Source organism: Panicum hallii, chromosome 6 (assembly GCF_002211085.1).
Source record: "Panicum hallii strain FIL2 chromosome 6, PHallii_v3.1, whole genome shotgun sequence".
In the NCBI taxonomy this organism is placed as follows: Eukaryota; Viridiplantae; Streptophyta; class Magnoliopsida; order Poales; family Poaceae; genus Panicum; species Panicum hallii.
The window spans coordinates 38,504,976-38,531,616 of NC_038047.1; the positions used below are offsets into that span (position 1 = coordinate 38,504,976).

The 26,641-nt window shown below is 44.6% G+C and overlaps 4 protein-coding genes and 1 pseudogene across 10 annotated transcripts; 2 read left to right on the forward strand and 3 right to left on the reverse strand.

Annotated features, from left to right (window-relative positions):
* LOC112898293 (glutathione S-transferase T3-like) lies at positions 1-3,121 on the forward strand. Its single transcript, XM_025966645.1, has 3 exons — positions 1-41; positions 2,356-2,779; positions 2,870-3,121. The coding sequence occupies exons 1-3, from the start codon at positions 1-3 to the stop codon at positions 3,119-3,121; spliced, it is 717 nt and encodes a 238-aa protein (XP_025822430.1).
* A 940-nt stretch (positions 3,122-4,061) lies between these two features.
* Positions 4,062-5,360, reverse strand: LOC112898294 (annotated as a pseudogene).
* A 1,629-nt stretch (positions 5,361-6,989) lies between these two features.
* On the forward strand, positions 6,990-8,799 carry LOC112898044 (probable arabinosyltransferase ARAD1). The gene is made up of 2 exons (XM_025966459.1): positions 6,990-8,000; positions 8,084-8,799. Exons 1-2 carry the CDS (start codon positions 6,990-6,992, stop codon positions 8,594-8,596), a joined length of 1,524 nt encoding a protein of 507 aa, XP_025822244.1. The 3' UTR covers positions 8,597-8,799.
* Positions 8,800-9,905: 1,106 nt separating this feature from the next.
* On the reverse strand, positions 9,906-16,234 carry LOC112896978. Of its 5 annotated transcripts, none has more exons than XM_025965130.1 (5): positions 15,106-16,234; positions 14,375-14,441; positions 11,599-11,895; positions 10,917-11,136; positions 9,906-10,837 (listed from the first exon to the last, which is right to left on the reverse strand). In XM_025965130.1, the coding sequence occupies exons 1-2, from the start codon at positions 16,136-16,138 to the stop codon at positions 14,410-14,412; spliced, it is 1,065 nt and encodes a 354-aa protein (XP_025820915.1). In that variant the 5' UTR covers positions 16,139-16,234; the 3' UTR covers positions 9,906-10,837; positions 10,917-11,136; positions 11,599-11,895; positions 14,375-14,409. The 5 variants fall into 5 exon arrangements, with proteins under 5 accessions (XP_025820915.1, XP_025820913.1, XP_025820912.1 ...); XM_025965128.1 differs by having other exon boundaries at positions 11,599-12,410; XM_025965127.1 differs by having other exon boundaries at positions 11,599-13,567.
* Positions 16,235-19,337: 3,103 nt separating this feature from the next.
* On the reverse strand, positions 19,338-24,844 carry LOC112896320 (ATP-dependent 6-phosphofructokinase 5, chloroplastic-like). 3 transcript variants are annotated; one of them, XM_025964254.1, is made up of 14 exons: positions 24,613-24,844; positions 23,360-23,716; positions 23,166-23,238; positions 22,685-22,758; positions 22,411-22,522; positions 21,677-21,772; positions 21,482-21,583; positions 21,337-21,411; positions 20,875-21,015; positions 20,660-20,776; positions 20,464-20,568; positions 20,252-20,332; positions 19,890-20,018; positions 19,338-19,801 (listed from the first exon to the last, which is right to left on the reverse strand). In XM_025964254.1, the coding sequence occupies exons 2-14, from the start codon at positions 23,668-23,670 to the stop codon at positions 19,634-19,636; spliced, it is 1,584 nt and encodes a 527-aa protein (XP_025820039.1). In that variant the 5' UTR covers positions 23,671-23,716; positions 24,613-24,844; the 3' UTR covers positions 19,338-19,633. The 3 variants fall into 3 exon arrangements, with proteins under 3 accessions (XP_025820039.1, XP_025820038.1, XP_025820037.1); XM_025964253.1 differs by having other exon boundaries at positions 24,411-24,844; XM_025964252.1 differs by having other exon boundaries at positions 24,609-24,843.
* Between the last annotated feature and the right edge of the window lie 1,797 nt (positions 24,845-26,641).

The following is a 26,641-nucleotide window of genomic DNA, read 5'->3' on the forward strand; positions in this document are numbered from 1 at the left end:
ATGGGGAGAGACTCACCCGAGGTCACCGGCGAGCGCTGGAGGTCTGTCGTGGGCGGGCCACGCGTCGCGAACGGGCGGCGGTCCTGCATGCCGCGTAGGGCGCAGGCGCTCATGCGTGCTGCGAAGGGCGTCGGCGCTCGCCCTCGCCGGCGGTTCGTTGCGCCGGCGGGACTCGTGCGTTACGGCGGGCGGCGGGGCAATGCGGGCGGGACTGCTTCTGCTTGTGTAGGGGGACTGACTAGGCTGGGGAACCACGGGATGAGATAGGGGGTTTACCTTGGGCTGAGCCGTATGGAAAATAGACTGGATACCTGTTGGCCCGCGTATTGAGTTTTGTTTATTTATTTTTACTTTCCTCTCAAAAAAATTTATTTTTACTTTATGGCCAAGAGTACTCCCTCCGTCTAAAAAACAAATCATTCTAGATTCAAAATTTATCAAAAAAATAAGGATCTTACCCTATTTAGAAAGTGCATGTGCATACAAAAATCAATTAGTACCAAATATGGATAATAATAGGGGCAAATATGATCATTTTATCTTCTTGTTAATTTGTCCTCCTAGGATGACTTATTTTTGGAACAGAGGGAGTACATTAGTTAATAAATACGTAATTACTCACTCATATCCAAATTATTAGTCGTTTTTACTCATATCCAAATTATTAGTCATTTTTCATTATTAGATACATAATTTTTATTATGCATCTATAAATACGTTATATCTATATGCATAGTAAAATCTATATATGTAAAAAATTAAAACGACTAATAATTTGGGATGGAGATAGTAACTGGCTTGGAATATCTGCCTACATAATTAGCTGAATTCACCTTCACTAAAATAGATACAAATGCCACAAAACAGAAGTTCCCCCCGTCATATATGCATATTGCACGTGTCGATAATTAAGGTGGATGAGATTTTCACCACGTGCTTAACTTGTGCAATGGTGTTTGATCGTGTAAGAGCAACTCCAACAGGAGTCTTAAAATGAGTTGTAAATTAAAATATAGGGCTCAACACTAAAATAACTGATCCAACGGAGATCTTATTTTACAAACAATCATCAAATTTTTTTGGGCCTGGACGGAACTGGCCCCAAATCACGGACTCGAAACCAGCGGTCCTATATGTGTTCGCACGCCCGCGCAACCTTCCAGACTTTTCCTCTCCCCAAGGCGCCGCCTCTCCCGCCTCGCCGCGCCTCCACCGAAGCACGACCGTGGAGATGGATGGAAGGCCACCCTCTCTTTCTCGTTTACGCTCGGCAGCTAAACCCAGGCGGAATTCCATGGCGACGGCCCTAGATGCCATTGGAAGGTCGACGGTTGCCTCTGCTCACCCAGATGCGCGAAGGTTTCCCTTGGTCCCAGGAGCTGCCGCAGATCCCCAAGCTTTGGAAACAGGAGCTATTCGACATCGAACGACGGCAGACAACATCGATTTTTGTTCCTCGGTGGCGCCGGCAATGTACCAAGAACCCCTGGCACCGATGGGTGGTTATAGGTACAATTCTTTCTGTTTATGTCCATAAATTCGATTGGTCTGTTGTTGTACAGGAACGAATCCAATGATTATTGGTTCTTATTTGTGATCTGGGATGTCCGTTTGTGAATTGCATTAGTTGTTTGCGCCGCTACTAGTGTTACTGCTTGGGCTCCATTGCCGATTTTTTTTATTCTGAATGTAATCTAATGTCGAGCTGGAGGCTGGCTGCACAAGGGAGGGGCCTGCCCTGACCAAAGCTTTCCAGGTAATCATTGTCAGATCAGCTAATGATCGATTGTGATGGATAACTAATAGCAGGGTAATAGTTGCTGCATATTGACGAAGCTAGGAAAGTTTTCGTGCATGTGCAATTGTCATTGTTCTGTTCTGCTGCAGCAATAAGCTAGCAAACTCGTGGCTTCCGAAGCAATAAGCTGCAGCAATAAGTGTTGAGCTGTGACCCACTATTAGTTGCTAGCACCATCACAACACAATGGCAGTACTGATGGCCTCCGAAGAGTTCAGAAATTCTTTAATAATTATATTTGTTTCTGGCTTGTTTTTAGTGGTTAAGGCTCCTCGCATTGAGTGAGTTAAAGCTTATTTTTGACCTACTGACACTGAAGAGTTTTGTTTCAGTCCCTTGCCTCGGTATGTAAAATATTTCTGAAGAGGGCGAGCAGCAGCTAGATAGTATTTTTTTTCAGTAGTTATGTGAATGTGAATGAAGCTTTTGTACCAATGTGCTCCTATACTTTTGTCAAATTGGATAATTGTGATGCTTGCATTTGAGACCGACCTGTTAGCCTAGTGTTTGTGACTGGTTGACTGTAATTTATAACCAGACTCATATCTGTTATGCAGCATAACAATGTCACCTGGGTTCTACACTAATCTTCTCAACCAAAGCTCTAAAGATGTTTTCCTGTCCCAGGAAATTATGGAAAGTGAACATGAGGTCATAGAGTCACCACCATCAAATGATTTTGGTTCACAGTCAAAATCAAAGGGCCGTTCCAAGAATTTCAGTGAAGCTGAAGATATTTTGTTGGTTTCAGCGTATCTTAATATAAGTAAAGATGCTATTATTGGAAGGGATCAAAAGGATGGCCGATTTTGGGAAAGAATTGAGAAGTACTTTCACGTGAATAGAACATTTGAATCAGATCGTAATTGGTCATCGTTGAAGCATCGGTGGGGTATAATTCACAAAGATGTGAGTATTTTCCAAGGTTTCCATGAAAACATAGAAAGGAGAAATGAAAGTGGGAAGACAAGTGATGATACGGTACAGTACACATGTATAACTATTTTTTAGTTTTAATTGTTCAAGTACTATGAAGTTGCTCAGATGTGTATTTTATCTTTGTGTATGCAGGTGGCTGAAGCAAATGCAATGTTCCATGAACTCAGAAAAAAAGCTTTTCCTTTTTTCCATGCATGGAACATTCTTAGGCATGAGCCAAAGTGGGCTGAAGATAAAGCTTCTCATGAACCGAACAATGCATATGTAGATGATCATCTCAATGCTCAAAGACCTGCAGAAAGGAAAGCTGAAAAGGAAAAATTGAAAGAGAAAAGGCGCAGCGATGATGAGCCTGATCCTTTCATTGAAGAGGTTAAAAAATGAGAGAATCAAGCGAAGAAATTGAGAGGGAACGAAGGGAGCGTGACGAAAGGTTCTTTGAGCTTGATAAGAAAAAAATAGAGTTGGAGCAAGACCAGCATGACAAGACGATAATGGAACTTGACATAAGTACAATGGATGACCAAGCAAAACAATATTTTCAGTTGATGAAAGAAGAGATTCTAGCTCGTCGTTTTGGGAATAGGCAGTCATAGGTGTTTTATTCTTATAATTTAGACTCTCTATTTTCTTCAATACAAATTAGAAATTCATGTGATGTAAGAACATATTTTATCTACATTTGGAGCACTTTACAACACATATGATGTCTGTGAGTCATATATAGTGTGCTTGAAAGTTGGTTTGTGCTATCTTTTAAAAAGGATATTCGTTTCATGGTTGCAGCTACCTATACTGATTTCTGATCATAAGTTGGTTTGTGAGTCATATATTTTCTTTTATCTTCAGGTCAGTGCATTGCACGGTGTCAGGAGTATTACAGTTCCTCATCTAGCGAGGAAATCAATGATAAGTAGCACATTGCTGTTGAGTAAGACTGCAAAAAAGAACATGCTCTGCTTTCTTGGGAAGCTGTGCATTGACATCAGCTTTCATACACCTAAGAAGATATGGCATAATCAGGTCACGTAGGACAAAAACACATCTGTATGTTGTGGAGACTTGCAATGGTGTTGCATTAGCATACCCGCCAACAGTAATTGGAACTGAAAACTCGGTCCCAAATATAGGCAACACCCCAAGTTTTCTAGGGAACACGAAATTGAAAAGAGTAATCTCACATCAGGCACTGAATTTCAAGTAACTTTAAATAACACCAGAACTCATGACAGAATGATAGTAATCAAAAGGTTTAATATAGTAAAATGCTCACAGTAAGGATTAAAAGTATTCTGATAAAGTACAAAATTGACACCATTCTAAACTACTGTTTGACCATATTACGTTTGCCTTGCCACTCCCATAGATGTTCAACTAGATCCTTCTGCAGCTGAACATGAATATGAGGATCTCGGATGTCTTTATGCTTGTCGACAAACGAAGTAAAATTTGAAGTCCTAGCACGTGAAACCCAATTCTTTGTCTCTGCATCGCTCTTATCATAGGGTGCCTCAAGATGACTGTCTCGTTCATCTTCTATTATCATGTTATGCATTATGATACATGCTGTCATTATATTTCAAAGTGTTGCTTTATCCCAAAACCTTGCTGGCCCTCGAACAATGGCAAAGCGAGCCTGCAACACTCCATAGGCACGTTCAACATCTTTTCTTTGTGACTCTTGTGCTTTAACAAAATTTTTGTCCTTCAAATTTGCCGGGGCTTTAATTGTTTCCATAAAGGTCGACCAAGTAGGATAGATCCCATCTGCTAGGTAGTAGCCTTTATCATAATTGTGCCCATTAATTTTATAGTTAACTGCTGGAGCTTCTCCTTGAGTTAGTCTATCAAAAAGATGAGATCTATGCAAAACATTGACATCATTGAGTGATCCTGGAAGACCAAAGAAAGCATGCCATATCCATAAATCAGTGGACGCAACTGCCTCTAGTATAATTGTTGGTTCTTTCACGTGACCACAAAACATGCCTTGTAAAGCTGCTGGATAATTTTTCCACTTCCAATGCATACATCAATACTTCCAAGCATTCCAGGAAATTCACGTTGTTCAGCAATATTAAGCAACCTAGCTGTATCATTTTCATTTGGAGGCCTTAAGTATTGTTTTCCAAAAAACCTCACAGATAGCCTTGACAAATTTCCAAAGACACAAAATAGCAGTGCTTTCACCCATCCGCAAGTACTCATCAACATAATCTGCTGGAACACTATAAGCTAGTTGTCTAAAAGCTGCAGTCACTTTCTGCAAACAAGAAAAACCAACCTTACCAACAGCATTTTCTTTCTGAACAAAGTACTCATCATGCTTTGCAACAGCTTCAGCTATCCGATTGAAAAGACGGCAGCTCATCCGAAAACGCCTCCTGAAAAATTTCTCAGGATATGTTGGGTCTTCAGCGAAGTAGTCACGGTATAATTTTTTATCATGCTCTTCTCTATCACGATCATAAGTCTTATGTCCAAATACTGAACCTCCTCTCTTTCTTCGTTGCTTATTCTTCCTCTTCTGGTTTTCACCAAGCATAAGTACCGTGATGTGGTCAAGTTCATCATTCAACTCATTGTCCTCAAGGTGCCTCATAGTTCTTTTCATTGCAGACATCCTTGTGCAATCAAATGAGCAGGACATAATAATATATTAATTATCCATCGGTGAAAACAACATTGTCATCGTACTGTTGTGCAAACTAAATATAAATCAAACAAGGTAATTAAGAACAACAGAGTTACAGAATTCTAGACAGCAAGTTAGTCAAACTGCAATATAAGAAGTTTAACAATTACTATATATACTTGCTTCATATTATCAACAAGGTACTTCATATCGAAACCAAAATGGAATGAACAAGCAACTAAGTTCAACGTGAGCCTGAAACAACAGCACGTACTGCCTACCCGCATGGTATTGTTAATTAGCTTGCCTAATCAAATTGGTGGCCGTGTTGAGAAGGGCTTACCGCACATGGTCTGACATTCTTGCGGCAGTGATAGTATAGGGACGGAGCATGCTTGCGTGAAGAACAGCGGCAATTGGCTACGGGTGCTACGTGCCAGCTTGAAGAATCTGTGGCGACGTGCTGCGGAAGGATCTGTGGCAGCGCTGGCCGGCTGGACGGAGGACAGGGATGAGCTGCCGCCGGAGGACCCACGACGTTGATCGATGGCGACACCGGCCGGCTGCACGGAGGACGCGGACGTGCTCCCGGCAGAATCAACACGACGCCGGTCGGTTGCGCGGAGGACGGCGACGTGCTGCCGGAAGGGCCCACGGTGGTGCCGGCTACCCGGGACAGGTACCTGGTGCCGTATGCATGGATGGCATCGGTGTGGGAACAGAATTGTGGAGCAGACTTGAGCGGGAGAGGAAGGAAAAATGAGCGGGAGTAAAAATGTAGGCGGGAAACAATGCGGGAGGCAACAACAAAACTGAATTAGTTGGAAATAACGGGATTTGAGACCCGAGGGTTGGAGATCAATAAATTTTTTGGGTCCTAAACTAAACAAATCAGACTCTAATACAAATTTTAGGATCCAGATTTAGAACTTTATGTTGGAGTTGCTCTAACAGCAATTTCACTCCCTAATGAAACCATCTTGCGTTCATGCACGCCATGTATTTCGCATCAAGCGGTTTTATCAGTGCGATCGTCCCCGCACTCCGAAGCCCCAAGCAAACATCGTGGATCAATGGCTTCTTTCCATCTCCTGCCACACTTGCTCGATCCAATCCTCTGATTCCTTCCCATGCTCTGCTTCCTTTTGCTACCTGCTCGCTGCTCCTAACTCCCAACCGTCGGTCACCCACATCCTCTCCGGCCGTCCGGTGGTGTCGTACTTCCTCGCCGCCTCGTCACGCCATACGCGAACTCCAACTACTGAACTGACTTAAACTGATCGATGCGTGCAACGCGCGCCCGATACCGGGAGCTTCGATCCCGCCGCCTTTGACCGTCGATTTTTCCGGTCGCGTCGCGCGCATGCAGCTGACATTTTCAAAGGGAGACGACATGCGAACAGGTAGCCTCGGAAGATAGCCGCATGAGCCATCGTCCTAGGATCAGCATGCATCACCGATCGCTGACGCCGAAATGGTGAACCAGATCGAGATGCCCTTCGATGGTCGAGCCGCTGCCGGTTCTCGGGCGATGGTTCCTGAGGATGCGGATCGATCGTCTCCCGCGGCTGCTTTGACAAGGTCCCGGCGGTGAATTGAATTGAATCGCTCGCGTGGATGGTGGCGGAGAGGAAGATGCAGCCTTTGCCGCCGCCCGAGCACCGGAGGGCCCTCCGGTTCGTGGCGTTCCTGGCCGTCTCCCTCCTAGCTTTCTCCTGCTGGGCTCTCGTAAACTCCAGGATCAACGACGCCGTGCCCGATTCCGCCGCCTTGATGGGCGACGCCGACAGGATGCCCGCGCTCGCCGGGGAGGAAGGCGCCCGCCGCCCAACGCCGGCGGCCTCGGCGGCCGTGCCGGCGAGCGGTGGCGCGGTGAGGTTGATGAGCGATCCGGTCATCCGGGAGCCGCTGGTACGAGTAGGAGGAGGAGGGGATGGGGAGCGGAGCGGGCGGTGCGACGCGGACACCGCGGCGCTCAGGGTGTTCGTGTACGACCTCCCGGCGGAGTTCCACTTCGGCATGCTGGGGTGGGACGGCAAGGGGGAGGCGGCGTGGCCCGACGTCCGCGACGCCCGCGCCGCACCGCACTACCCCGGCGGGCTCAACCTGCAGCACAGCGTGGCGTACTGGCTCGCGCTGGACATCCTCTCCTCCACTCTGCCGCCCGGCGGCGGCAGCGGCGCGGCGGGAGACAGCCGGCCCTGCGTCGCCGTGAGGGTGACGAACGCGAGCCTCGCCGACGTCTTCTTCGTGCCCTTCTTCGCGTCGCTGAGCTACAACCGCCACTCCAAGATCCGCCGCGGGGAGAGGGTGAACAGGAACAGGGCCCTGCAGGCGGAGCTGGTCAAGTACCTGGCGCGGAGGGAGGAGTGGAGGAGGTGGGGCGGCAAGGACCACCTCATCGTGCCGCACCACCCCAACAGCATGATGGAGGCCAGGAAGAGGCTCAGCGCGGCCATGTTCGTGCTGTCGGACTTCGGGAGGTACTCGCCGGACGTCGCCAACCTCAAGAAGGACGTCATCGCGCCGTACAACCACGTCGTCCGCTCCCTCGGCGACGACGAGTCACCGGCGTTCGACCAGCGCCCCGTCCTGGCATACTTCCAAGGTGCCATCCATAGGAAAGCCGTAAGAAACCTGTTGCTCTGTTCTCTGTTCTCACGAGTACGGATCGAATTGATGGAAGAAGCTTTACCCGGCTGGCGTCGCAGGGCGGGAAGGTTCGCCAGAAGCTGTACCAGCTCCTCAAGGGCGAGCGCGACGTGCACTTCACCTACGGCAGCGTAAGGCAGAACGGCATCCGACGCGCCACCGCGGGGATGTCCACGTCCAAGTTCTGCCTCAACATCGCCGGCGACACGCCGTCGTCGAACCGGCTCTTCGACGCCATCGTGAGCCACTGCGTTCCCGTCATCATCAGCGACGACATCGAGCTGCCCTTCGAGGACGTGCTGGACTACTCGGAGTTCTGCCTCTTCGTGCGCGCCGCCGACGCCGCCAGGAAGGGGTTCCTCCTCCGCCTGCTCCGCGGCGTGCCCCGCGACGAGTGGACTAGGATGTGGAGGAGGCTCAAGGAGGTGGCGCGCCACTTCGAGTACCAGTACCCGTCGCGCCCGGGCGACGCCGTGCAGATGATCTGGGGCGCGGTGGCGCGGAAGATGCACTCCGTGAAGCTGCAGCTTCACAAGCGCGGGAGGTTTCAGAGGACGGGTTGGGAATCGTGAAGATCTACTAGAATGGGAATGGAGGTTCAGAGTTGGATTGCAGACTGAACCAAGCTAAGGCCAATCTCAGTGGTAGTTTCGTGGGCACAGTTACCAACACAGCCACGTCAGCTTTTCAATGGAACGAAACTGTCACTCTCAGTGTGCAGTTTCATAGCACAGTTTTATAGACAAGATACAACATTTACTTTTTATATTGTGTTGTGATCAAATGTGCCATGAGGATTCTATAGCCATTTTTGCAATTGAATCTAAATTAAGTGTTTGTATGACATTAGATAATTGAATATGGTAAAATATTATGATTAATACCATATATTTGTACGATATTAGATAGTTGAATATATGAAAATGATCACATAATATATCCTAATCTCTAGATTAATTTTGACGATGCCCGAGCTTGTTCCAAATGTGCTCCACCAAGTCGTTCTTTAGTAGCACCGAACGATCTCGAATATCATCATCTTTTTTAGCACCCTTTCAAATGGAACGTAGTCATCGGGAGAGAATGCTGGTGCTTGGACCATCACTGTACTGGGAGGCTCCTTTAGATCAAGATTCTCTTCAATATCTTCTTGTTTTTCATTTTCAACTATGGTATTGTGAAGTATAATGTAAGCTAACACCACCTTCTCAAGTTGACCACGATCGTACAGACGGGCTCCATCGACGATGCGACACTCCAAAAGCACGTTCAATATTAAGCGGATAGAGAGGATTCTCCAAGAAATAATCATTCCCTAGAAGTTGGTGATATTCATCCCGTGGCCCGTTGATATATTTCCTCGGGCGCAATCGATGATCAGATGTAGCTTCTGCAATAGTTTCGACGCTAGCCTTCAAGGCCACTGTAGCTTCACTGATTAAGTCATCTATGAGGTCCTCCTCTTCCATGTATTCATCCAACAGGTTAATAGTGTTGCTTGCTAGATTTAGATTATCAACCTCTTCATCCGACATCTCCTAGACGATGGGAGTACACGTTTGGGAGTTAACTAAACTGAAAGGAAATGGCAGAACAAAGCTGAAAGGAAAAACAGACGAACAAGCAGAAATGAACCTGATGCGGCTTGCGTTGCTGACGAACAAACAAACTGTAGTAGAGGAGAGAAAAAAAGCTGTCGAGGATGCAGGAGGGATGGCGATGCACTTGATATATATTGGTGATATGATTAGTGGAGCAGTTTCATATTAGGTTCATTTTCACATGTTAATGGAACAGTTTCACGTGTGGTTCACACTCACATGTAGAAGCAGTTTCACATTTGATTCACATTCACATGTAAATGTAGCCGTTCAAATTCAGTTCACATGTAAATGGAGCAAAAATAAGATAAATTGAAATGCACTTCAAATTCAGTTTACATATGTAGTTCACAATCACATTCTTCAAAAAAAAAGTGATCAATACTTGGTCTAAAAAAAAGATAAGTGCAACAGAACTCAGTTCACAAGACATCGACCTGTAGATCATATGACTTTCTGAAAATATATGCCTCATGCTTCCTCATTAGTAGCCATGATTTTCTTCTGCATCCATTGCAATGTCTTCGCTCGGCTAGCCTTTTCTTCATCAGTCATATTACTCGTGTCCTGGATCAGCAGAGAATTGTAAGCTTGTAGCAATTTTACTTCCTTTTACTCCTTCACAACCTTCAGGTTAATTCTTGAGATCTCAATCTGTGCCTCTGTAGCTTTTTCTCGCTCCTTCTTGCGCTCCTGTGCAACTTCAACTATTTTGTTTATGTTATCTCCGAGAATGACAATGCCATCCATAAGTTCTTCAGCCTTTCGTTTCCCTTTGCGCTCTGCCTTGGCTGCTTCTCTGTCGATAGGACGTGGTTCCCCTCTATCATCAATTTATATAGTCTTGCTTTTATCTTTCTCTGCCTGAGCAATAGAAGTACACCATTTTGGTTCATTCTTTAGGATCCTCCACCAGTGCACATGTGCAAAAGGCTTTTTATTCTTGTTGGTAAGCCTCCTTTGTGCTTCATCCATCAGTTGGTCGTCTAAGTATCCACTCTTATTCATTTTACGAACTGAACTCCAATAGCCATTGAACTCGTTGATCACTGTGCTCAGCCGTGGCCAGTGGACCTTCAGTTGGTTAGTATCCCTAATACGATCTGGTTAGGAGTTCTTGTTAAATTTCTCAGTGATTTGACCCCCTAATGAATCACTTTTCTTGTCATTACCATGAATAGGGTCTTTAGAAGTGTTCAGCCAAGCACTTGCCTGTACATAAGAAATTTAGGAATTTAACACTGGAACTACTTCATATATGCCATCATATGGACAGGAGTTATGTAATTACCAGTCTCACTTCCTCATCATGTGACCAAAATCTTTTCTTCACACCCCTACTTGCCTCCGCACCATCATCGACATCAATGTCAATGCTGACCCTACCTATTGGTGTAGTTGCTGGAGATGGTGGATTCATGCTCTTTGCAACCCCAACAAAATAGGAATTTTCTCCAATTGATTGCAGCGGTGGATATAGTGGTTGCTGTAACAAATTAAAATAACTACCCCTACAATTTTTATAAATAGAGTGTGAGCACACATGATTTATGAACATGATAAAATGTGCAAAATAACTGCTAGTCTGTAGCTATCATGGTTAAGTGCAACAGGGGAGTTCATATCTTGTGGTGAATCAAAGGATGAACAACTCCAATATTTATTGAGGTAAATAATGAAAAAATAATGTTATCTACGGACCTTAAAAAAGCAAGAAATTTTCATCCAGATTATTAAGTTGGGCAGCATATATCAAGTTTAGACAGTGAATTCGATTGCAACCATAAAGTTCAGTCAACTTGTGTGTCAGTTCTAACTCAATGCAAATATGTTACAATCACCACAAGGGAAAAAATACGCTAGACATCCAATGCACTCGACGGACCCCACCAATCACCAAAACATTGTACTTCAAGCAGAACATATAAGTGGTTCCCTGTCGATGCACAAACTGAACACATGAGGAATCTTACCTTGGATTCGCAGAAGTGGATTGACCTCCAAGATTCCCAGCACCAGATCCCGGCCACCATGATGCATATGGTGGTGGGGGCGCAGCAGTTTGCAGTGGCCGTGCTGGGGGCGTAGCAGATGGTGGTGGCGCAGAAGATGGTGGTGGCGGCGGCAATTCCAGGTTGACCGGACTATTCCTTGAGCCACCCTTCTTCTGTCTGCTCGCCATGGGAGCACGACGAGGTGCTAGGGAGGCACCAACGCCACTCCAGTCGAAGATTGGAAGGGGGAGAAGACGAGATTGGAAGGGGGCGGAGCTGAGATTCGATAGGAAAAAAAATCAAGATTGGAAGGGGCCTTCCATATATGAGCGCCGGAGAAACTTAGAAATTGGGGTGGGGATGGCGCGAAGAATTTGTCGCGCGGGAGATTTGCGCTCGCCGCGCGGGACATTGGCGGGAGGAAGGAATGGCAAGGCACAGGATTTCCACCGTCGCAGGATCCTGGATGAAACGCTCCCCCTCTCAACGGAGTGTCGTCCGGTTAACAAGATCTTGGTAACCGGAGCCAGCTCATGTCGTCAGGATGAAATGCTCCCCCTCTCTCTTCATCAATCTAGTGCCATGTCACCAAAAATGCCTGTGGCAGATTATTAATTGCTGATGAAACCAGCACCGAGGCTGGCCTAAGCGGATGTTTCAAGTTTCATCAGTCAACCAATAAATTTGTTGTGCCCATTTCGCAATTTGACACTCCTTATATGCTAGTAGCCTAGTTTTCAGTATCAATTAGAGCAAATCAGACCGAGGGCTTGGGTATCCTTTCCTTGGTTCTGCAAGAACATGGAAAATAAGATCTCGATATCAAGGAGAGCAGTACCCCTCTAAGTTTAATTACCTTTATTTTGAATTCGGATAAGGTAGTGATTGATAGCAATAACGTGGTGTCTAGATTTTATGTTACCAAGTACTCCCTCCGTTCCAAATTGTAGATCATTTTGACAAATGAAGATATATAAATTTTACTATATATGTAGATACAATGTATATCTAGATGCATAGCATAATCTATAAATCAATGACCAACAAATTGGAACAGAGGGAGTGCAGTTTGGTGTGATCGGGTCCACCGTGTGTCAGCTTGTTGCTCAGGATTGTAACCATGCTCTGAACATTTAGTAAAGCTTTCTTTTCCTTAAAAAAAGTTGGTATGGAAAGACAACCTACAATGCCATAAGCTTGTTGCTCCCTCTATTCCACCTCTATTCCAAAATAAGTACACTAGGTTTTGTTATAAGTCAAACTATCTTAAGTTTGACCTTATTTAATAAGAACAACATTAAATTAATGACATCAAATATAATATAAAAATATATTTTATTATGAATCTAACGATAATTACATGGTATCATAAACGTTTTTTTTATAAATTTGATCAAATTTAAGACAGTTTGACTTAGAACAAACTAGAAGAGCACTTATTTTGGAACACAGTGAGTAACGGTAGTCCGGCAACCCAAGCTTACCTGCCTTCATGTATGGGATCGAATGATTTCAGTAAAACATGTTAATTTTGTTATCTAAATGCTTGCCAAACACTATGGGATCGAATGATTGTATGTGGAACGGAATTAGATAATATTACATGACAAAGAGCGCAGATACTCCTGGATACAATAGCCGCTTATAATGTTGCAATATCAGCAGTAGTACCTTCGTCAGGCAAAACATGTTCCAGGATTACCCTCACAATAATATATACCTAGTGCATGTGTAACAGACCACACATCAACAGTATACGGTAGCACCTGTTTTCTTTTCAGTATTCATCAGTTCATACACCATACTACCAATATTCTGTACCGAGTTTAAATGAACGGAAATTCAAATATTTTCAGCTCCAAGAGAGCCAGAAAAGGCAGAAAACTAGTAATGCGTGACTTAGTCCAAGGAATTGCAACATTTTTCCATGAAATAGTCTGCTTCAGAACTACTCTGCAAAATACTTAAACTGAGTACATAGCTGCAAGGAAATAGCGAGTTATGCACTAGGGTAAGATGTCTGCAAAATACTATCAAGAGTGAGGATCATGAACTAGCACTGCGCCACCTTACAATTTCCTTAGTTAAAGTGTCCAACAAAAAACAAGAGAACTCAAAGCATCAGCTTTGCAAGATGCTAAAACCAGCAGAATCAAGTCAGATGGATTTGACAAGTTTGCCTACTATAGTAGTATTATCCTATTTGGGCTCGTCAGGTTACTGTGGTCTCCTGGAGGATGACAATTTGCCGCTATCACATTGTGGAATGTTACAATTGTTTTATACTGAAAAATTGCAGCTTTTTCCTGAAGACAACGGTCATTGTTGGTGTCTTTGTTAATGCCAATAACATAATCTTAACCTAAAGTATTTAGATGTTACTTTAAAAAATGTGACAGTATTAAAAATGACATAAAAGACTGGCAATACTAATTGGGTGGAAATTAGAAAAGAAACCAAACACTAGAATAACTCACGTACAGAATAAATGGATTCCAAATGTACTAGCCAAGCATAAATGATAGTAAACCTGACACAGATCTTGGCCCACAGCCATCAAAAATATTAGTGAAAAGGACCCAAAAGAGGCCAACCAATTTCCTATAAACTGCTTAACTAAAAAACTGTACTTTTTTAGCTGAGCATGGTATCCAGCTCTTTTCTTACAGATTCTTACTTAAACTGCACAGCCTAGAAACTAAACATTTCTAATTGAACATGGTAACCTTTTTTTTTCTTGAAAAGTTAACAGTACCTCAGTCATGTTTCAATTGATGGATAACGGCATCTTCACGGTGGTGGCAATCTGCCCTTAGCAAGATCTGAAAAGATACAGTGCACAAGCTTTCAGCATTTACACATATTTGGCATATGTAGATTTGGCTGATTACAACTTGGGTTTTGAACATGCATCAGAGTGGCCATACAGGCATAAATTGGTAAAAGAATAATAAAATCATTAATTTCTTCTAAGTACCTGACCAATTCAAATAGTGGTTCATATATAGCATCTAAAACCGGACCAAGATTATTTCGGAGCGTATGAGGTTGAAACTTTCGATTTCATATATTCTTGTTCTGAGCACAGGTACCACACAAAAAAAAAGTTCACCCATCTCGATCCAGTTTCGCAAACTCTTAGTCTGAGTTAAAATACATAAATCACCGCACAAAGCCACAAACATATGACTATATGAGATTGCTTATGCTGTATACGGTGTGTTGTATACAATAGGGTTAAAGACATGTCAGAGTAATGTGGTGCTATGAGGATGCTGATTGCAATACTCTAATTTCACAAATTCATTGCTGCTAACTCCCTGGGCCCATTAACTATATGCTGCTAAGTAAAAACTATTGCTTGCTGACTGTCTGACTTTTTTTTATAAGACTGTCTGACTTATATTTTGAAGAGAACAAACAAAAACACAAACATATATAAGGTGTCCACTGTAAAGGTTAAAGATAAGAACAAGGCCCAAGTACCTGGAGTGTAGAAGCTAGTGTAGGGTGCGATTGCATAATAGGACCCTCTCTCGCCAACCTTGTTCACCTGCCCTGATTTGGGCATGACTGCGAAGACGCCAACATCTGTGCTAATGTAAATGGTATATGTGTCCTCCCGGAAGCCTATCACATCAATTGAGGTCAATGGTTTGATAGTGGGCATCAGCATCCTGAGCTTTATGACCCTGCCTTGCACCCATTCTGCAACACCATGAGTACCAGCCTGCCATGACCACAGGTGGAGGTTGCCATCCTTTAGGCTGGCGAGTCCCAGCCCACCATCTTCTGCAGCCACAACAATGGCCCCCGTCTGCACAAACATATCCGGCGCATCGATCACCTGTAGGCCCTGCCCAACGAAGTCGTACTTGAGAATCCTTTCGCCTTGCTGAACGCTGAAGTAGAGCGCGTCTCTGGCAAGGAGGCTGGGCCTCTCCTCGATGTAGGCATAAAGCTGAATGGCAGACGACGTGGTCCATGCGGAAGTCTCGGATGAGTACACGCTCGCGCAAGTGAGATCCTCTTCGTCGTAGGCGCCGATGACGACGACGAGGAACGGGCCACCGTGGCAGTCGAGGTGGTCGCAGCCGTCAGCGGCGCAGAGCACCGCTGCGGCGCGGTAGAAGTAAGGGTACCCGGGCACAGGCACGTGCTGCTGGTCGCCGGTGATGGGGTCCCAGACGACGAGGCGCGCGGGCGCATCCTGCTCGAACGTTTGGAGCAGCGCGCGCCCGTGGCGGCACTCGACGACCCACCAGTTGGGGCGGTCGAACGCCGGCGCGGGGAAGCGGGAGGCGACGAATCGAGCGCAGGGACCGTCGTCGTAGATGTTGCGGAGGAAGCCGAGCAGAGGCGGCGCGCCGTGGAACGCGCGGTAGCGGCGGAGGAAGGCGGGGTCGGAGAGGAGCTCGCGCCAGGCCTTGCAGACGAGGGAGGCGCGCACGAGGCACGCCGGGTCGTCCGGCGGGAGGCGGAGGAGGATCTCGGTGGCGGCGTCGTCGATCAGATCCATGGCGCGGGCGCGGTCGGTCGGCCGGGGCGATGATTTGGTTTGGGTGAGGATTGGGGAACGGCGTCACGGCAAGACTCGAGAGAGGAGAGACGGGAGCGGCCGGGGGGGGGGGGGGGGGGGGAGGCCGGAGAGAGCGAGGAAGGCCGGACCGAGCCAGGCAACCTGTTACTCGGTTCGGTTCGACCAGCTTAGCCCGGTTCATCCAACAAACGGTCGCCATGGGCGGCAATTGGAGAATGGATTGCTTGTAAAATCTCGGCATGGATTCTTTCAAAAACAAAAAAAAATCTCGGCATGGATAATTCATTCAATCTGCTGTAGTATCATCAGTTGATCAATAAACTCCCAGGTTAACAGCATCCAGTACTAGATTTGAATAGTTTCAACATTTTAATCCCTGGGGCCAAACAAAAAGAAACAGAGCCGTAAGATAATTTACAAGGGACGGTCACAAAGCAACCTTATTATTCCCCTCAATTCCTTGCTGGAAACTGAGTTAAACAACAGATGTCCAAGTATTTTCGCGCATTGTACAAAACGACTTCTTGATTAATGCAGGACCTCAGCATCATTTTACAATAAGCTTTCTTACAACTATATCTACTGCGGAATAATTAACAAGGACATAAATGACCAACAATGAAACTGTAGAACAAAGTCGAAACAATAAATAGAAGACAACGTGAAAATGAAAAAAAAGAAACCTTTAGGATCTTCACATCAAGTGCTGCAACCTTGATTTGATTTATTGCCGATGTCCTCCTCTTCAGTGCCACAAATCCGATCCACTCACTGTCTGGTATCTGCTGAAGCATCAACATCTGTTGTGTATGGGATCAGACCCCCTCCGGACTCTTCTGTCACTCATCCTGTTTGGATCAACCGATGAAGCTCTCTTGGCTGGGAATCCCTTGCTGTGGAGGCTGACAACAGTCCTTTCAGCAAGCATCCGCGGCTTGTTCCCTTGTCTTCTGAAGAAAAGATGAATGCCTTTCAAGCCGTATGCCTTCTGCTGATGAGCTAACAGCAACAGGCATAGAAGAATGGCCAGGAGCCTCTTTGCAAGCACTGCCATTTCAACCTGCAATGTCTCCTTCTCTGAGTATCACTAGTTTGTCATCTATATACATGCAGGCAGGCAAATGGCCGTTGCTACTTCCACAGTCCTATATATATTAGGTGCAGATGATCAAAGAGAAAGAGGTAGCAAGAGGGTATTTAGATAGATTCTATCACAATCATATGCATGCAGCTTGGAGGGATACGTAAGACTGTGTTTTAGAATGTTCTGACACGATGGATAAAAGAGACCATGCCACAAACCTTGGGAAGCAGCCAAGAATCTTTAGACCGGTTCCTCGGTCTCTCCTCTTTGCTGTCCTGCACACCACGCCACCTCTGTAAAGAAGAGAAGTGTTGTTCCGTGGCGCATTTAACGAACAGCAAACTATTTGCTTTATGCTTTAGAAAATCCGTTAAAACCAAGATGCTCTCTATCCTAGGTAAATTAAAAGGAAAGAGGGAAACTATTATAGTACTTAGTTTATCGTGCTCAATGATCTTATTTATGCTTTTGTTTTGCCATTTCATGATTTATGCCCTCCAGGCTCCAGCTCAACTTTCAAAGATTGGCAGAGAAGTAGCTTATTGCTATATCCGATCTTATCTCTGTTGAGGTTTAAACTGCTCCTTTTTTTAAAGTTCAGTTTACACCCTTTTTAGAAAAAGTCCGATTTTCAACCTTAAACTACGAAACCGGATAAATAAGGGAGATTATCCAACTATTAAAACCGGGCAAATTTAGCCTCTAGGGTAGTTTCGAAGGTGGTTTTGTATTTTTTTCAAAAAAATAAAAAATTCTAATTAGATCTAAAAAATCAAAACTAATTTATTTTAAATCAGAAAAATATGAAACTAGTACCAAATTTTTTCTAAAAATATAACCTATCTATTATTGCTCTATTTGAATCCTATTTATTCAAAAATAATATGCATAATTACAAGCAACTAAATACTATGAATATAAAAAAATGGATCTGAATAACTGACAAGTATAGTGCCAATATATAGGTTGTATTTTTAAAAAAAATTGATACTCATTTCATATTTTTTGGATTTAAAATGAATTACTTATGAATTTCTTAGTTTAATTTTGAATATTTTTAATTTTCACAAAATGGAAAACAATTTCTTAGTTTAAATTTGAATATTTTTAATTTTTATAAAATGGTAAACCACCTTCAAAACCACCCTAATGGGTCAAATTTGTCCGGTTTTAACAGTTGGATAGCCTCTTTTATCTGGTTTTATAGTTTAAGGTTGAAAATTGGATTTTTGCGAGGTGTAAACCGGACTTTTCGCTATTATTATATAGCCATCCACATGATGGCATGCTGCTTGGGGATTCCTAAAGCTTGAATTCTCTTTACTTTAATCGAGAAAAGAAGTGAATCTACATAGTGTTTCTGGTTGGAGTGCACGGTGTCCTAGCAAGCAATTCCAGCCAAGTGGCTTTGTTCTTTAACTTTGCGCCAAAGAGGAAAGAAAATAGAGCAGAAAAGAAACGTACATTAGCTTAATCTGCTTTCTGTAACTATCTCTGCTACAATGCTGTAACTTTTTTTTTTCAGATGACGATGTTTTGTGTTGGCCAAAAAAAAACATTTATAGGGACGAAAATTTGAGTGTTCTTGCTGTACCTGTTCCTACTTCATACCTCTGCGTTTAACGTTCCCTGCTACAAGACCGAAATGCTGTTCCTATCCTACCCATTTGCTTCAGCTCTTGTACTTAAACCGTCATATCCAGCACGGAGACAGACCTCAGGATTCCTAGTCTCTATCTGAAGATACTGGCCGGTGTGAGTATTTCCATAAATCATGGCATTAGTAATCATGGTTAGCCGTACGGAATTACTAGGTCATGTTATGTGGTTCTGCCTTCGAAACAACGAGTAATAGAGCATGAACTGTATGGGCATGGAGTTCAAAACCTGATCTGGGCCCAAGGAGGCGAGGAATCAGCGCTCGCCTTTGCCGGTGGCACCGGGCGTCCTCTGAGCACGTTCATACGCAGGGCGACGGCCCGTGGCTGATCTCCTTTCCGCAGTTGAGCTCGCTCACTCAAGGCAGCCGGCCGAAACAGGCAAACAGGGCATTCGGCTGCCTGAGCTAGGCCGGAGAACAGTTTACAAACCATATGGGAGGAACTAAGTATACTGTTTGCACGTTAAACTTTTCTGAACCACAGACAAAGAAAAGAAGTGTCGCCTCAGACTCCCTTATTATTTCAAGGCAAATCTGCCTACATCCAGCGCTTCAGAACAACGGACAAGCACAACCTTGCGAACAAACCATCCAAGTTTAATCCCAGTATGGAATTATTGGCTATCATCTTGGAACCTCGTGTTGTGAGTGGGCCCATCAGCAAAAAAGAATGATGAATCATCTAATGCTGGAACTTCTGCAGCTTTGGTCACACAATGCCGACGGCAGGTCAGTGGAAGTCGGGTTGACCAGTGGACGTGAGGCACCGATGCCACATCCTGCTATTGGGGTTCACGCGCTTCGGCGCCTTGACGACCTCCGTGATGGGAAGGTAGACATAGTGGGTATTGCAGATGCAAGAAGTGATGCCGCTGAAGCCCGCAAATGCTCCATGGACCTGCGGGCGTCGTCATAAGGAACTAGCTAACGCGAGCATACCCTGCGCGTACAATTAGAAAGACGAGCAAGAACAAGAGGCAACTTACGGCGTTTTGTCCAAGTACAGTGCACAAGATTGCATCAGATGCGTTGGCACGGCATGCCCGAACCATGTAAGTTGGGTCAATGTATTTCACATCAGCTGGAACACCGATATCCTTGAAATGCATCTTAATCTGTAGAGTGAAAGTAACATCGTTTAATGTCAAATATATTATCAGTGATTTCTGAAGAGGACACAGTAACAGAAAACAAAAAGGACCGGCAAATCTTTGGTTTAGCAACTGCAAATGAGCAGATAGCAGTAAAATATACTTTAATCGTTATTACTTTAGATGCTACTCCTACATCACAGAACAACCAATAAATTATAAAATCCACCCAAGGAAAAAACTTCTCAAATACAGACCTTCTGTTGCATGTGAACACCAATGTCACTGAATATCACATTTCCTGATGCATCAGTTGCACCTGATTTTTGCAGTAGATCCTGTAGCAAAAAGGGGAGAAAAGGGCAAAAAAAAGGCTGAATAGTTGGATTCTATTCTCATCTTCGTTGCCACTATATATGTGGAACAGAAGTAGCTAGAGGCCAAAAACAGCTGTGAATTTTTTGCTTACTTGTCCTGCAGCTTCTGCAACACAAACCACACAGAATCCCTTTGTCTTTAACAAATGCTCGAGGTGCCGCAAAACACCGAATTCTCCATCTAGAGTGAATGGGACCTTCATTCATATTGTAAGCTTCTGTTGGTACATCCATGCATGAGGGGGAAAATTGGTAGTTTTAAGCTTAGTAAGAGTAACATTTGCATACCTCTGGTATTAAACAAACATCGACCTGCCCACTTGAAAGGGAAGCATGCATTGCAATAAACCCACTGCTTCTTCCCATTAATTTGACCAAACCAATACCATGGTATGCACTACGTGCCTAAGAACAGTAGAGTATTTACATCTTCCCTTAAAAATCTTTTATCTCTAACAATGTCAATTTCAGAACAGCCTACAAAGCAAGTACCATCAACCTACCTCTATATAGGCAGAATTAATTGCTCGTTGGGCTTCTTCCACAGCTGTATCAAAACCAAATGTCTTGTCCATCAAAAGTATATCATTATCGATGGTCTTTGGAACTGCTACAACTGAAACCTTCAGCTTTCTCTTACGGCACTGCAATTGTGGGCAGATGAATATAAATTGATATAACCTTCAATATGACAAATCAAGAAGGCAAGATGGACTCAGAAGAAAAGACATATTTTTGTACACACATGTGCATCGATAACTATTTTTGTTTTGGGCAGAAGTAACGCTAAAAACTAAAAGGGATTCCACAAAGATTCATGGTGTAGTAGAATGCTTATTTAACCAAGAATATTGACTTGAAAGGATTGTTCATTCACAAACAGAAAAACACTTATAAGGACGCATAATAGGCAGGAAACATAATAGTGAATTAAGAAATGAAAAGAACAATAGAGACATAAGAACCTCTTCATGGATAGCATTTGCCCCTGCATGGGTACCGTTTCCACCAAGTACAAAAAGCATGTCAATTCTCCTGGCCTACAAAATTGTATTTGTATCATTGTAGAAGAGGAATAACTATTAAATATTAAAACCTCATATTGCTTACCTGTATACTATCAACAATCTCGCTAGTTTTAGCTCCACCACGAGAAACTCCAAGAAAACTCCCACCATTAAGATTTATATTCTCCACTAGATGACGTGAAAGCTGGATGATATTATCGAAACAAAACTTGAGAACATCGTGATCATGAGCAATAAGTTTCTGAAAATGATACATAAAAAAGAGAAGCATTCTTACCGGTATTTCTTTTAGGCCCTTTTCAAAAAAACCACGATAACCAAATGGAATTCCGACAATATTCTTAACACCATAGGTCTCTAGTGTGAATACTATCTGCAAGCAAACGCATTCACTAAGTCATGTGTTATACAACTCTGTTTTGTATGAAAGTTGGAGAATATATCTGGAATTCTGGACGTTTTCCAAGCATTGAGAAAAGACCATCCATTGAAATAAAAGCATATACTAACAATATACAGAACATGTCTGCTGATAGCATCAGATATTTGAAATGGGAGTTACAATGCTGCCATTTCTAGTTCAGGATCAGGGGATAAATGGAAGCAGTAATTTGTGTTTTAGGAAAAAGATGAAGTACAATGCTGGCATTTCTACTTCAGGATCAGGGGATCAAAGGAAGCAGTAATTCACGTTCGAGGAAAAAAAATGGAAGCAGTAAGCACAATACTGATCACATGAAGTGCAGAATGCTGGCCCTTCACATCAAGCGTATCGACGAGATTGAGCTTGAATTCAATTAAACATTTTTTCAGATTTTGATTTAGTGCTTGCTAACTGGAGCAATTATAGGGTAAGCAGTAAGCACACTTTCATATCCCTAAGACCCTAATGCTAAAATGGCCATAGCTGATTTAACCTTATTCAAGTTGATGTTTGCCGTGAATGTCAAAAGTTTGAGTTTGAAATGTGGAAACTACAGAAATGTATGGATATTTCTTAAAGATAAGAACCTGTCTGATGACATCATTCAAACCAGGGCAGAGCCCTCCGCAGGTAACTATGGCAGCTTTTACTTCCTCTGGTTCATAGTATATCTCCTTGCGTGGTCCTGCTCGATGCACCCTACAGAAAGCTGTTTATCACTGATTCATCCTTCTAGCATTCTAAATTTCTAATGAGTTAAATTGAATAAACATCAAACAGGTGTTTTGTTGTTGAAAACAAAAGGTGAAAGTTGGTACAACAGCGGCGGCGGCGCACAAGCAGACATCAAGGAAAACATACCATTGTTCCACCCAACTACAGTCAGGATCAATGCACTCTGCTCCAGCAGAAGTAGGCGAGGAATACTTTATAACCTACAGAAGGATGATATGTTAAGTGCACAGCATATCCTATAAGAACATAACAAATTTGTTTCCTAAAATGTATGCTTCCATAGATGCTGCGACAACGTGTGTAATAGATTCTTTGAAATGCTTCAATTGACCTATGAATCAGTTAGTTGGTTTTTTACCAAAACCACTTATAACATATTGCATTATTTATAGCTTCTATTGACATATCAATTTAAAGCTAACATTGAAATTTGTGAATTGAAGACTCCCAAGTCCCACTGTTTAAAGCAACAGCTCCTTTTCTGTTACAGAGTGGTTAACTATCCTCACACAGTTTTGTGATGGTTCTGAGTCAAAACCCTTATTACTCATTTTAAAGCTAGTCTTCCTGTGATGCCTCATGCTAATTATCCTAAGGGAATACTGACCTTCAAAAGTGCCCGATCATCGTTGTTAACATATCCATTCCACATATCCACATTTTCATCACCTGTAGGAGTTCTGCCAGAGTAATAGCAGATTAGCAGATGGTGTTGCATGAGAAAACATTGTGCTGCACACATATTTAATAGCTTAGAAGAAAGCTAATTCAATCAATGCTGAATAAAGGGGTGAGTGAGACCTGTTTTTCTTGAGTGAGAATGTTGTTGGCCTTGGTTTCAGATCATATATATCAGTAATACTTGGCAAATTAAACCGTTTTTCCCAGTCTTCCTGAAATTTCTGCTTCCAAGATGGATCATTAAAATCCAATTCCACTTTCGAGGAAGTAGCTTTAACACAAAGTGGGAAAGGCTTTTTTATCTTCTTGCTTTTGCATTGTTTGACATTCGAGTGAGAAGAACCATGTAAAATCTGATCCCTTGTTGACTGCAGCCACTGATGCTGTTGTGTGCTGCAAAAACTGCCGCTTGTTTTGAAAGCAGCAGCCATCACAAATAGATGACCAATGAGTTGAAAGTGTCAATCCTATATTAACCTGCATAAGAAATTTGGGTAAGTTTTGCACTTATCAAATTTCAATCAGAGAATGGCAAGAATCTTTTAAAAGAATTAACTGAGAAAATGTTTCCATCTGATAGGAGAAAGCAACACTAGATCCACATGGAGTTGTTTGCTACACAACGAATCATAGGTAAGCGGGGGTACACGACACAGCATAATCAGATAGCACAACTAAATTACAGTTACAGCAACACAATGTGACACGAGAAGCCAAAGCCATTAACTCCACAGAGTTGACTCTTCTAAAAGCTCAACGCCAAGTAAGAGGCACCAAATGCCAATCAAGCCCAGGCAGGACAGGGTCTGCAAGTTCAGCGATGTGGACCTCTCCGTCATTATCAATCAGGCAACCAGCATAATGATTACTGCGGCCAATTAACACACTGGGCGCAGCGGCCAATTGTCACACCGACCAATTAACAGGCTGAACAAGCGAAACTTCAACATCACGAGACTAGAAGCCATTGCGCTAGTCGCCGTGGTGCCAAAAATAAGTACACCAACGGAGCAAGGAACTAGAGCCTTGACCATTCCGGCTCCCAAACCTTGGGAGCAGATTCAGCTCAAACCAAATGCCACCTTACCACACACATTACTCCACAATCGCGGCCGGGGCCAACCCATGCTACAGCCCAGCAGCTTGCCAGCTTCTACGCGCGATGTCGTACCTCGCAAGTCGCAACCGATCAAGCCAGCCGGAGAGCGAGCGCCGGCGGCGGCGGCGAATCTAAGTGGAGATGGATCCTACAGCCAGGCGCGCGCCAAGCCCCCGGGCGGCGGTTGGGCCCGGAGCGAATCCGGTGGGAAATGCCGCGGCAGGGGTGGACCGGAAGCGACGAGGGGCGGAGACGAGAACGAGCGCGCACCTACCACTCTTGCTCTGCCTGCAGCCTGCTCCTGGCGAATGGCGAGAAGCGGGCGGAGAAAAGCAGCTAGGGCTTTATGCCACCTCCCCTTTTTGGCGAGCCTTTTTTCCACCCGCTCCGTTTGGTCTCGATGCTCTCGCTGCTTGCCTTCGCGTCGTCGGCTTGGGGCGCCGCGGAGAAATCGAACGGGGAGTGGTCCGGTGCCCGGCGCTGGCCGCGCTGCTGCTGCTGCTGCTGCTGCCGTGCTCTGCTGCCTCATGGGGCCACTGGTCACTGGCTGGGGGAGTGGGGTGGCGGGGGTACATCCGCGCTCGAGATGCCATGCCGATGCCGTTCCGCGGGGGAGTGGGGTGGTGGGTTGACCGGCACGGCGGGATCGAACGCCGTTGGATGGCTGGTTGGGCCGCTCACCCTGCTGGCGGTGGGCACGTGGAGGCTGCCGGATGGATCCGCCCTCACCGGCTCACCGTCCGGATCCATCATCCGCGGCGTGGACTCTTGTTCTACTCCAATCATACAGTAGGCGAGGCATGCTTCTAATAGGTTCTGTATTTTTTTTTTTGAAAAGACTTCTAGCAGGTTCTGTCACACTACAACTGTTGAGGCATTGCAGTTTTGCAATTGGCCATGTACGGTAACAGCGCTCCATGAATACAGATGCAGGACGGTTCATGGGGCAGTGCTGGAAGGCATGCCCTACAGAATGCAGATGCAGGAATATGCTATCAAATGGCTTGCTACTTCCTGCTAGAGATAGTGAACGTGCACTACGTAAAACTATAAAAGTGCGAGCACCGATGACAAATTAGTGATAAAAATTATCGTCCTCGAAGTTCTGAGGCCCATCTTCAGTGAGCCTGAGCTAGTACACCAAGGTATTCTTCAGCGGTTTAAATTTTTGAACAATTTATTTATGCATCATTTCCTCAAGGTTACCAAAATTTGGCGTGATCAAGACCGATGATGAAGCTGAGAATCATTTACTTGTCCCCTCGAGCGTATTTGTCTTTCCTTTGCCACAGCCCATTGGAATGTTCTATCATTTCATTTCCTCTCTAGTTTCCAACCACCACAGTAATGAGTCCTTTTTCGTTTGCGTTTGAATTCAAAGTTAGTCGTATGAGTCGGACAGTGATTTTGTGTGTCGAAAATTTAAATTCATTAAATTTCGAAGCTTAGGTGTCCATTTTGGGAGGCGTATCTGTTCCTCGATCAATTGCCTCAGTCCAGGTGGGGACTCTCTGTCAACTCCCAATGTTGACAACTGATTCCAAATTTCCAACAACGACTAGATCAACAGATGGAGGATGCGGGCAATGGTGGCCACCTCAGCCTGGTCCCTTTTTCCATGCGGACCTCCGTAGCTGTTGTATGGGTAAACATTAAGCAAATAAGATCATTTGAGTGCGTGTACCATGTACCAACCACCGCTTGATGTGCTAATTTCCTATGAAGACTGTTAGGCACGGTCCATTGCTTGAAAATCTTCTCTCTTTTTTTGCGAGTCCATGCTTGAAAAGCTTGGACGCTGAAAAAGTCAGGCGGCGACACTAAGCAAGGTTCCTGCTCAAACTTGTAGACGAACATGTAAATATGTATCCATTATCCAATGATTCTCGAGGCGACCACCGGGACCGAGCGTACGAGTGCAGCCCACGGACGCTACTCGGCTGTGCACACCTGGTTTGTCGACTCTTCAGTAGAATCCGTCGAATTCTCCGGTCCTCTCCCGCGTTTGACACTGCGAGCATGTACACAGACAACGGGGCAGGTCAGTGGTCAGCGGCGTCGCGCTCACGCTCCCCCCCTCCGGCGAGAACGACGTCGATCGGACGGTGGTTGCCTGGTTGGTGCGCGATCTCAGCGCGGCCTGTCGACGTGGTCGAGCATCATATCCAGCTCCGTGACGTGGGCCTTCGAATTGAAACAGGGGGCCCCGCCTGGTTGGACAGCGGGAAACGCAAGGACCAGAGGAAGTCCAAGTGTCCAACGGCGCGGCGGGGACCAATGGCAACTCCGCTTTGAGACCACGG